General features: G+C 42.3%; 1 protein-coding gene across 1 annotated transcript in view; it reads right to left on the reverse strand.

Annotated features, from left to right (window-relative positions):
• The window catches only part of rasgrf2b (Ras protein-specific guanine nucleotide-releasing factor 2b), a 404619-nt gene that overhangs the window by 81656 nt on the left and 310340 nt on the right, over positions 1-12623 (reverse strand). Inside the window, exon 18 of the mRNA XM_070867471.1 lies at positions 4526-4615. Coding sequence (XP_070723572.1) covers positions 4526-4615 — 90 coding nt within the window. The remainder of the gene's footprint in view (positions 1-4525; positions 4616-12623) is intronic.

Here is a 12623-nt window from a genome sequence, read left to right on the forward strand (position 1 = left end):
GGCTTTAACTCACACATGCTGCGGTACAGTCCTGTGGTTGACACTGCTGTCCAGTTACCATTGCCCAGGTTATTTGAGCCTGGGTTAAACTCAGGGTTCTGATGAGGGGTCTATGTCTGCAGTGTTAACCTATCCGTTCTCTTTACAGATGTTGACAGACCTGCTGTGCTTTTACAGCAATTTGCTTATTTTATTTCCAATTTCCATCATATGCCTCTTTTTTTAACCTTGTCTCAGTTCCACACTGGCTAGTACATTCACCAACTGAGGCTTTACAAGGCTTTCTGGGCAATACAAAAGTATTGAAAGCCATTGATTTCTAATCAAATAACACATGCATATTCTTGGTTCCTACTCAGGGTTTTTTGCAACTTTTAAGATCATTAAGAATTCAATAATATTTCACCTTTGAATGCTAGCCCTTAAAAGGAAGTCTTTGCATCCCGCATTCAAAGAGGATAAATGGCAGGAAATGTGTCAGAGGCTGTGTTTCCCTCATTTCAATGTTTTAGAGCACCCACCCAAAATTACTGGTAGGCCTATCTCCGGAAATTAAATGGGATGGGCGGGGGGTGGGGGGGGGGGGGGGGGGGTGGTGCTACATAAGTTTCTTAACAAGTTCTTCAAAATCATACAAATTACAAATAAAACAAAAGTTACTTGTCATGTTGGTCTCTGTCAACAAGGAAAATGCTTTAAAAACTGCAAGTTTTGTAGCTCCTAAGATGAATGCCCATTGTCAGTTTACTGGACGTTATTTGTTTCTATGGTTGAGTGCAAGACCATTCTCATGTGATGGGCGACATCAAAATTGATCCCATCAATAAATTCAGTTACGACCACATTATTATTTTGATTCTTGGCTCCTTTCTAATCTGATTACATCACAGCAATGAGAAATGCTGAGAGTGTACTAGCGCCACAAGGTATTGTCAAATTGTCAAAAGTATTTCCATGCTCACAGAGCACATCTGGCATATTTGCTCTAACATTTCTGGCAATTACAATTTTCTGCTGCGGATTTTGAGTACCCACTGTAGAAGTGGCTGTCAAACTCCTGTTCAAACAGACCAACAGCGCCTCTAATTAATTTGATTCCGTCAAAGGCTTGGCTAGCTTTCTAGAATAAAAAACATAATCCCTCCAGGGTTTTAATGCAAGATAGGCACCACCTTGCTCTAGCTTTTATTTTTGTAGATATTGGATCAGATAAAGCAAAGACACTTCAAATATTATAAGAGATGGGAAAAATGCCTAATTTACATAGAATGTTATCTGTCGGACAATTTGAAATCAGTACAGATATCGGAAATACATTTTAAAATATATTCTTTTTTTCCTGGTGAAGCAACTAGTGCCTCCTTCATGACATTTTTTTGAGCTCAGGAACTGGCAGACATACAGTGTAGCATTTTTACTCTAATGAGCCAATTACACTGCAGTTTCTGTGTCAATACAATCACATCAACACAAAACTTGCAGTGTAACTGACAAGTGAAGCTGCCAAATTGACCGCTCTGATGATGGGTTATCCCCCAAAATATTCACTTGTCTTTTCTCTTTATAGAACTCATGTTGCAGCATTTTCTGGTTTTGTGACTGAGCAGTGATATTTGACGTTGACACAGTAATTAGTAATTTAGTTCCCATGGTCCAGTCTGGAGTACAGTCTATACCAGGTTCACTGGGGCTGAAATTAGTCTTCAGTGGTCGTGCAAAATGGGCAAAAGTCAATCGGCAGCCTGTTTTACAGCCACGTGGTTTCTTTTCCATTGAAGCCGATTCGTTATCGCTTGCTTTGTGCTACTGCAATTTCACCTTAATACTGTATCAAACTTTATAGTGTAAGTGGGTTTAGTGGGAATTAGGACTGGGATAAAGTGTTTGTGTCCACTTTAAGCTATCTGTTCCTCACGTTGTTTAACTTTGCTCCAGTAACCAGCTGACACCTGGATCTTATCCCCCACCCAACAAATTATTTACAAGACATAAATGGAGATCAAGGCCCGAGGGATACCAAAATCGGAAAAGGAGTACTCCAAGAAGCGCAGAACCCTAATATGAATATGGCATTCATTGCTTTAAATAGTTCTGGCATGCACTCTGGATGCCTATGGAGAAGCCCGATGTAATGTGGTGACGTCGCACTTCCAGCTTGAAATAAGGGTGCGCTTCCTGCCCGTCATTTTGGAGGTTTAGGTGCCCATCTAGTGACTAAAGAATGGGTGTGGCACAATTAAATTTCTAGGCCCTAGTTGTTGACCAACAGCATGTTTTAGCAGGCCTGAGAATCAGATTCTTTTGTCTGGTTTGGAGTCACCAGAACTAATGCTCCCTCCACCTGAACCTTCTGTAAAATTCTTGGGATGAGAGAGAATGAAAGGATACAAGCAAGGTATTCAGAATCTTTCTATCCCAAGAAATGAGGGATGATAGAGGGGCTATAAGCATCATCAGATCTATTTCTGAGTAATACCATCCATCAAAGTTCAATATGTGTTGTCGCTGCATGGAATGCTGCTTTGCTCAAGGGGTGAATTGCTATGTCCTGCAACCCTTGTGAGGTGCTGGGCAGTGAACATTTTCTTAAACAAGGAAGAGAAGCTGGCACTAATGCTATAGAAACATAGAAAATAGGTGCAGGAGCAGGCCATTCAGCCCTTCTAGCCTGCACCGCCATTCAATGAGTTCATGGCTGAACATGAAACTTCAGTACCCCCTTCCTGCTTTCTCGCCATAACCCTTGATCCCCCGAGTAGTAAGGACTTCATCTAACTCCCTTTTGAATATATTTAGTGAATTGGCCTCAACTACTTTCTGTGGTAGAGAATTCCACAGGTTCACCACTCTCTGTTAGGAATGGTGACAGTCAACTAAATCAAGAAATAATTCTCAGTAGAAAAGATTGGAGAATGTATCTTACTGGGAAGTGGAAGTTAAAACAGGAAAAGATGAAACTCTGTTATTTATTTATTTATTTATTTATTTATTTATTAAGAGCGGAGTTACGACATTTTATTTTAAGGAAATTTGCGCACAACTGATTTGCAACAACATAGTAAAACATCACAAGGCCCTTTACAGAAGCATAATCAGAAAAAAATCGACACCAAGCCAGAGAAGAAAACATTGGTACAGGTGACCAAAAGCTTGATCAATGGGGTAGGTTTTAAGATGTTTTAAGGAGCCTCTGTTATAGACTGATTCTTAGTACAGGGCTGGAACAACCAAAGGTCCCAAAGGAGCACTGTGCTACTGGATAGCAGGTCTAATTTTCCTGTAGGTGGAGGATAAGTGAATGTGGAAAAAAACAAAAACCTTTAGAAAATACCAGAGAGAACTTTCTATTATGTATATTATTATTAGAAATGTTAAACCAAGTATACCTGAAGCAGACATCCCATTGAATTCATTTATTACTAACTCATTGTAAATAAATTCATTTTATGGGGCTAATAGAAGCTCTGAAATAGCTCTGTCTCCAACCATTGTAGACATTGAAGTAATCTGATTTTATTTTTTATGCTAGTTTCTCAGTGTTTTCTGGGAAAGAATAATAATCTCAATATGGATTATAAATGGCAATAACGAGTTATCCTTAATTGGCTCTAAGTGCTAATACATTGAGAGGTTTTTGACACAGTCACATAATAAAAAAAACTTTGCAACATATGCAGCAAAATTAGTTTGAGGCTGCAGTGGCTTTTTAAAATCTCATGTATTGCGGCTGATTTAAGGGAAAACAAATCAAAACAGGACTGCCTCATATTTGTCACAATCAGCTCACTTAACTATTTTTCTGGTGTTCCAAATGCATAGGACATGACGTGTTGGGAGTGTCAGGGTGGAATCAGGGAGTTGCTGGTTTCTCATAACGCATCTCAAACCACTTTCTACTGACACCTGGGTATATCACTGTCAACTAAATGATTTTGTGCTTTATTCTAATCACATAAAAATGTTTTCATCCAGAGTACACAGTTACCATGTTCACAGATCAAATTAAACAGAGCTACCTGCATGACTTATTAGTCCAACAATAAATCACATTACAACCACATTAAAGAAACAATTTAAGATAACTGGCAAGAGAACCAAAGCCGACAAAAGAAAAACTTTTTTACGCAGCGAGTGGTTAGGATCTGGAATGCACTGCCTGAAAGGGTGGTGGAGGCATACTTAAATACTGCTTTCAAAAGGGAGTTGGATAAGTACCTGAAAGAGAAAAATTTGCAAGGCTACGGGGAAAGGGAGGGGTAGTGGGACTAGCTGAGCTGCTCTTGCAGAGAGCCGGCAAGGGCTCGACGGGCCGAACGGCCTTCTTCCATGCTGTAACCATTCTATGATTCTATGATACTTTTTAATCAATTTTCCATCGTAACAAAGTGTGCAAGAAACTTTACAACAGAAAACGATCAGTATACTTCATGGTTCAGAAAAGTGAACAACACAGTGTTATTTACTGAATGGGAATTGTTTGCCTTTGTGTTGTGTGCCACTGCTCTAATGCTCTAAAATGTTGTACCTGAGAGTGCTTGGAAACCCAGTGTCGAAGGACGTTCAAGACACGGTTTGTAGCTGCCCTACGTATTAGAAACTCTTTGTCACACATGCGCTCTGAGTTGTTAAATCCTACAAAAAGGGAAAAAGGACAGTTTTAGTGTAACAGAACAAAGCTATAAATCATTGCCTTTTTATGTATCAGCATCATACCAGAAACAATCCCTTAGAAAAGTTTAGATTCAGGGTCAGCCTCTCACTGGCAAGTGGTAATAAGTGCTCGGTGAGGAAATCAGAGTATAGTAACAATGGAATATTACCTCTCTGTAAAATCTCCAATATTGACTATTCATTTAAAGTCAACTTTGTGAGGAAAGGATGTGAGATCAAAATATAAGGCAGACAGATTTTCCATTTGATAAGTGACAGATTTTTCATTTGATAAATCCCATAAATATCTGCCGATGACATATTGGCCCAGAAATATCTGGAAAAGTAATGGCGAGTTCATTATTAGTGCGTAAAAAAACGAACAATTTGTGGCAAAGAGATATGCCAGGAGTTCCGATTCACCACAGCTTGATGGCCTTTTTTCACTGCTCCGCTCCACTGTTAGCCTCGACAAAACCCCCAAAATTGCAGCCTCACCATGAGTCTTTCCATTGAAATTAATTGTATGTCATGAAATTGCTGGATTTGCTCTGTAAATGCGAATTAACCTCGCTGTTGTCATTAGGGCTGGCAATTCATGTCGTAAGGACCCTGTTGATGACATGATTCATGGTCCACATGAAACCTAACCTTGCCCAGATAGGGAACAAATGAAGCCAGCAGGTAGTGAATTCTTACCAGAGGTTTTTTAAAGCTTTATTTTTATCTGTCTTGGCAGTATTTTTGTGCCAGTCTTGCCATCCACACTCCTGTTAGTATCGGAAGGCAATACTTCACAGGATGCAAAGCTGTTTTGGCATGCAGATTATTTTGTCCAGAAAATAATTTTAGGATACAATATATGAGTAAGAATGTCCGTAGATTTTGCATACCTACTCTGCCATTCACTCGTGATTAATTCTCAAGGACCAATACAACAATTCTCAAACTCAGCTGGGTTCCAACATGCACTTGTTCTGCTTGTTTTTTTAAATTTTTTTCTTACTTTTCCTTTCTGTCTCTTTTTCTCCACTCTCTTTCTTTTCCTCTCTTTATTTCTCTTTCGTATCTAATTTGACTAATTCACCCTATTTCCTTCTTTGTTGTTCGCTCTGTTTCTTTCTCTATCCTTAAATTTCATTGGTTAAGGAGATAGACCACTGGGCGCGACATTCATGAGGTCCCACGTACCTCCTTGACTTCGCCGCGTCATTATCAATTCTCATTTCCAGCAAATTATGAGGCAAATACAGTGTGACCTGAAGGATGAGGTAAGAACCCATTCATGGCGCTCACCATGAGATGTGCCATGCCAGCAATTTCTGTGCCATTCTTACAAGAATAGTGAGAAGTGTGTACACATGGTACAATATTAAAGGCGGCCTTATATAAGTACTGTATATAAGTGTATCTTATAAGATATAGGTTATTATTTTTACTATCATTTATTAGGACCAGAAATTCCACGATTTTTGGAGAGCAAATCTGTTATAGTTCTGGTATAGGGAGCCAAGTCAGATAAGACAGAGTTCCGCCCATTCTACAATACACATGAACCTCTAGTCTATGGCTGCTGGCACAAGATTCACCCACCCACAAAGTGTTGCATGTACGCAAATGTCATGATAATGACGGCAAAACCTGTTGTCACAGCGATTCTTAACTTAAGCAAATTCTGAACTAACATTAAAGCCAGGCTATTAAGGAGGGAAATCAGGAAGCACTTTTTTCACACAAAGGTTAGTAGAAATCTGGAGCTCTCTTCCCAAAAGGCTGCGGATGCTGGGTCAATTTGAGTTTTCAAGACTGAGAGCGATAGATTTTTGTTCGGGGATATGGAGCTATGGCAGGTAAATGGAGTTGAGGTGCAGATCAGCCATGATCTAATTGAATGGCAGAGCAAACTTGAGGGGATGAACGGTCTACTCCTGCTCCTATATTCTGAAGCCAATATAAAAGAGAGGGCGGCTGAAATTGCCCTCCGCCTGAAACAGGGCGCTCTCTCCCCGTTTTGTGTGTTTTTACTGCCGCAACGGTTAAGGTCACCTCCTGAGCAACATTCCGCTCTTTGTTTTTTTCACTTGGATGCAGAAATCGCTCTTAATGGGGGTGGTGACTACACTAGAAGGACGGATACACGGCGGTGACAATACCTGAGGGGCGGAAGTAGGGGGCGATGTGGAGTGGCTGCCGCGATGATGTCATCACGGCGCCACATCACCACGGCTCTCCCCTTCACTTAAAGGGGAGAGCCTTCACGATTTAAAAACTTCACCCACAGACTGGATGAAGTAGGTCCTCCCCTTTAAGGGGAATCACACCGCCATTGCAGAAGGCCACAGCCTCACTGGACCATCGTGAAAAAGCAGGTTTTGGCATTGCCGGGTGGGCCGAAAATTTCAGAGCGGAATTTAGCCGACGGAGTGGGGGGGGGGAGGGGGGCGGGTGCGTAGATCGGCGGTGTGCACTGTGATGACACACTTAACACGGATCGGCAGCAGCGGCGCAGTGGTGGGGGGGGGGGGAATGGGGGTACCCCCGGGTTAACATGGGAGCAGAATTTTGATAATGACGGCCATTACACGAAAAGTTGGCGGTCGTTGCACTCTGCAGTCTGGCCGCCGCCTTCCGGTGTTAAGAGGTCTTAACGAAAGGGGAAATTTTGGCCCCGGTTAGTTTAACTGCATGACGAGACAAACCAGGAAGTGACTGAGTTCACAGGCTTTGACCGTCCACAGGTTTTGTCTGGATTATCAGTATTAACAGCCTGTTTCTATTTTCTGATGCCAACATATGTAGGCATCTGAGGGGGCTGACTTGAAAAGTCACACAAGCTGTCATCAGGAGAGAATGGTATTATGAGGGTGGTTTTTAGCCATGCCACTCACGCTGGGTGCTGAATTGGAGTGCCAACTGATTAGTGAGAAGGTGGAGCTGATGGTATTGGCTAGAGGTGAGAGGTGATCACCCTGAGAGGTGATGCCCCAGATTCCTCAGAAACAGAATCTCTCCAAACAGACCCCCCAAGAAACCAGTGCTAAAACCATCCACATTGGATGCACTTGTTCTGGAGGCCTCCCTGCCAGGGCACATGGATGCAGATGTTTCTGGTGCCACCATTTGCTCCAGGTTATGCTGCATTGTGTATTGGCACTGAGGATGGTATTAGACTCTTGCCATGTCTCAGATCCTCAGAGGTGGTCCACAGTGGCTCCATGTGAGAGTGATGTTCATCCAGCATGCTGCATTTTAGAGCAGGATATCAAAAATCTGAGTCCAAGGTTCTTGAGCCAGAGCTTAATTTCTGCACAGCCTCTGCTCCCCACTGCCAGATCCCACTTTCATCTCTCACTCCTTCCAGTGTGTTGTCTCTCACCCAGTGAAAAACCTTCATCAGAACTACCTATAACTTCGCAGGTCGATCTCTCTGGACTGGTGAGTGAGAGAAAAAGGGTGAATGATGGCATGGGTGAGGATGTGGCTGTTTGGGCAGAGGTAGGTGGCCATTCACCTCCGTCTCATTCCTCCTCCTCAGTGGCATCTTGTTTTGAGTTATCTGAAGGAAAAGAAAATGAAAAGATGTTATAATGCTATGCAGCTACCGTAGTAGTTATTCTGTAGATTTTGAAGGTGGCAAATCATGTTTCTTGCTAGGATGGTGTAGACAAACCTGCAGCTGCCACTGTCCCTCCTATGACTCCAACCCCAATAGGTTCAGCCACATACCAACCCAGGATTTACAGGGCTTCTTCCTCATGAAGGATCAGGGGTCTATTGTCAAGGACACCACCACAATGGCCTGAAATTCATAGTTATTATGGACCACCTTCTTCTGCAATAATGAAGAGAAGACATGAGTTTTCCAGTACAGGCTGGTCGGAGCCTTTTGTTACAAAAGCTTGACACAGAAGGTTATATGAGAGGCAGAAATAAAGAAAGGAAAAGTGTGATGTGCTAAAGAAGCTTATTCATGTATGGCACATTGTGAGGGAATGTTTATTAGTAGGTAGCAAGTAATAGGGGATGAGAGAAGGGATCCGTGGTTTAGACTACAGCCCAGTGTACTATGAAGGTAAGGAATGAAAAAGTGCCACACATATAAAGAGAATGCACAGAATGGTCAGCTGGTCTGGTGGGGTCATTAAACTTTTACTGGCACTGAAAAGGAGTTCTCAGAGTTAAGGAAGTGGCACTCACTGTCACAGTCACTTCCATCCACAGAGTGCATACATTTTTGGTGGATCTCTGGCTCCTAAGTCCAAAAGGCCATCTTGCCTGCTCTCTATATCCATTAGAAGGACATTCAGTCCGACTTGCTGAAGTATTCTTTGATCTGTCTTCCATTCTTCTCACCCAGGTGTCCTGCTTCTTCCTGTGTTTCCATTGACTCTTTAAGTAGCAGCAGGTTCTGTGGCTCTGCCAGCTCCATTCTTCCCCCCACCCCCCACACACACCCTTTGGCAGCCATTCACGGTCCATTTGGGTCCTATCTACCCACTCTGCATAAGCTTAATGTCTCTTCCCTAATGTATATGACGTGTTGCAGACTGAATTTGCCAAACCTGCATAACTCCATATATTCAAATTTACTGAACCTGAAATGTAGGGCGGGGTCGAGTCTGGGATGTCATTGCAACAACATCAACTTGTTCTGTCTGGTCTCACATCTAGGGTCTTAGTTTTTTTATATAGGAGTGTCCAAATACATTTTGAAAGGCACTGCATAGTGTTAAACATATATGGTATATATTGATTCATAAATAATATTTTGTTTTAAACTTGTGAGTTTTATAAGGACTTGGCTTGCAGTGTAAGTACAATAAAGACTGATGCAACACTGGGATAGTGAGGTATAGTGTTAGTATTCAAGTATTCAAGTAAATTCATTTGGGTCGATTAACTGTGGTGATTACTACGGAATTATCAATCCATTGATCTTTCATTGTTATTTGTCATCTTTAAACACAACTTTCAGCCCACTACTACAGCTATCGAAAAAAACTGGGTTACTTAAGAACAAATCATTTATTTAAGGTAAAACCCAATTAGCCGTTCAAAGCTAACTTCCACTGGAACCCTGGAAATAAGATCACAAAATACAATGGTAAAAATGAAAAGGAAATCTACATGTAAAGTAAGAGAGAATAGCAAGTAAAAGTAGATAGAATAAAAATGTAAATGTATAAAAGTTGCTAACCCAGATTAGCTTCACAGGTAATGAACACACTGAATATAACAATAGGACACTGACGTAGTTAGATCACAATTTGAAGTGATCACATCTGTCATGTTTACTTATATAAGACGGTATCATTGATCACAAGAGCTTGCTTCAGGTGAAAACTTGATAGCCAGCTTAACACCATACTGATGTAACTGAGTACAAAATTAAAAAGTCTCATGCATGAAACAGAATGTAGGGGCTTCACTTTCTCTTCGGGAGAAAAAGGTCCAACAAATGAATGGAGTCTAGGAATGAAACCTTAGTTCTGCCTGGCTGAAAGCCAAAAAAATCTGCTTTTCATTGGAAAGAAATAAATGAACATTTTGTTAACAAAAACCATGCACAGAACAAATTACAAAGGGTCTGCTGTTCCCCTCCTCTCTGCTGAAGGTGTTGATGTGAACAGAGGCTTGTCAGAGCCACGGTTGGCATGTGGGCCTTATATGGGGATCATTAAAATTGTGGTTTTTACAAATTTTCACTGATATGTTCCTGGGTTTTTTCAGGTTGGTGGATGGTAATTATGTAATGACAAGGGTTATGCGATATCCTTCCTGTCTGCACCTTGCCATGTGAAGCTTTAAAGATGGCAAAATGCAAGCTGAATAACAATTCAAAATCAAAAACAAAATGCGCCCCTGTAAAAAGACCTTCTATTGTTGACCACAGTGGTGCCTAACCAAACAATTTAAAAAGGAATTGAAATATTATAAATTGCCGTTAATTTTTGTTCCCGTGAATCTTTTCTACTATCTCAGTGTTTCATCTGGCTTAGCTGATACTGAGAGAATGTTTTCTAGACATGACTCCATCTAAGATTCCAGGTGAACACACCTGGACAAACATAGTTTGATGCAAGTGCTGCTAGCAGACGCTTACCAGAACTTCTGGAACTGCCACTGAGGCCCATAAAAGTTATGTTGTGAACTGTGTAAATAATTGAAGGTTGTGATTTAGTGCCTTTTTGTTAATCTCTTGCTTGTTTCCTTGAGGTTCAAAATGAAGTGATTTTTACATTTCCTCTAAATTAGCCAGATTTTTGGATCTAATTTCTTACCCTGGGTATTTCCTTGGAGCTGTTCCTGTTCCTCCACCCTAACTTTGACGGATCTACGACGGAAACCCTGTTTAGGTTCGCGAGCGGGTTTTCCACCGGTGAGGTTACATGTAAGCATCGGCTCCCCAAGGATTGTTGGACATTATCTGGACATTGCATTTTAATTTCTCACTGCAGAAAAGCTGGAAGCCTGTTTGTGCGAGGGACCCAGGTTCTTTTCCATGTTGTACTTGAAATCCACATCTGATGGGCGGGGGTGGTCTGGGAAGTTACAATGGCCAGGATAAGGCAACTCATCACAGGTAATGGGCATGGAAGGTCCATTGTTAAGCAATGTGAACTCGTCAGAGATAGATCAGATATGAACTGGTCAGTGATCAGAGCCATTACCTGGATGAGATAACCCTGAGAGGCGGGAAACCAGAACAATAGAAAGCCATTAAGCCCCAGACTGGTTGGAAGCGAAACCCCATGGAATACACAGAAGCCATTCAAACAGGAAGCCTCGAAACAAGGACAAACTTTATTGGGCCAGAAAAGGCAAACGAACTGGGGATATAAAAGGGGCCGTGTGGCCACATCTCTCTCGCTCTTACTCTTGCTTGCTTCGCGTCTACAAGAACCGAGCACTCCATGTGGGACGAAGAGAAGAAGCCAGAAGAGACACATTTTCACCAGGAGAAGCGGCGAGTAAGCCAACGAATTGGTGAGCATCATCCCTGCCCACGCATCTTTAAGATCACAGCCACTGTGTGAGAAGGTGTCGTGTGTTCTCCCAACCAAGCCTTAGAAGGGTTTTAGTGGGGAGGTTTTGCTGCAAGGATCATAGGGGTACATCCAGTTGGTCGGTACAGATTTGGGGCTACACTGTGGATCCGAGCAGAGGGTTTAGACATTGGGTACTTCGCGATAGGGGCGGTTTAGACATGCCAGGGTATTGAATTGTATGACATCGTCACTGTGTTTACCTGTTTTGCTATGTTGAAGTAGCTTTAATAAAAGCATTGCTGGTTGAGACCAAGGTATTTGTCCGTGACTCATTCATCTGTTCAGTACAGTAATCACTCCCAGATCTAGAACTAGTGTAACGTGAGGGTGCGTTGAAAACACCTAAGGAAATCACTTACAGAATCTGGTGGCCGCAGGCAGGACCTGGGAGTGCTGAACAGAGAGTTATGGGAGATATTAAGACCAAAAGATCGGCAATGGGGGATAGGATTTCTTCATATATCTTTGGGAAAGTTAACGTAACACAACAGTGGATACTAGACTTTTTGCGGGCTGAGAGTCCGGAGGACAAAGCCGCTGAGTGGACGTGGAGTAAGGAGCATAGAAAGGCATAAGAAAAGGCCACCTGGCCCCTATGTCTGCAGAAGCAAGTCCAACTGCTTAGGGAGCAAGTTGGTAGCTTAAGGCAGAGCTCAAGGAGTCCGAGGAGCAGTCAGCCACAAGGGCCGTGGTAGGAACGAGGCTTTCAGATGAGTTACGCGAAGAAAAGCAGGAGAGGCACACTCAGGAGGAAACCTCGCGTATCAAAAAGGAGTACCAGCAGTGTCAGGTAACAGAGGCCAAGCTCAATGAGCAGGTCGCACGGGAGGAGACTGCTCATTTAGCGGGTAAAGTAGATGGGCTGGAGGGGCAACTGAAGGATATTAAGACAGCGTATAGGATAGCCACCAGTAATGGTTTTGA

The sequence above is a fragment of the Pristiophorus japonicus genome, chromosome 1, assembly GCF_044704955.1.
Source record: "Pristiophorus japonicus isolate sPriJap1 chromosome 1, sPriJap1.hap1, whole genome shotgun sequence".
In the NCBI taxonomy this organism is placed as follows: Eukaryota; Metazoa; Chordata; class Chondrichthyes; family Pristiophoridae; genus Pristiophorus; species Pristiophorus japonicus.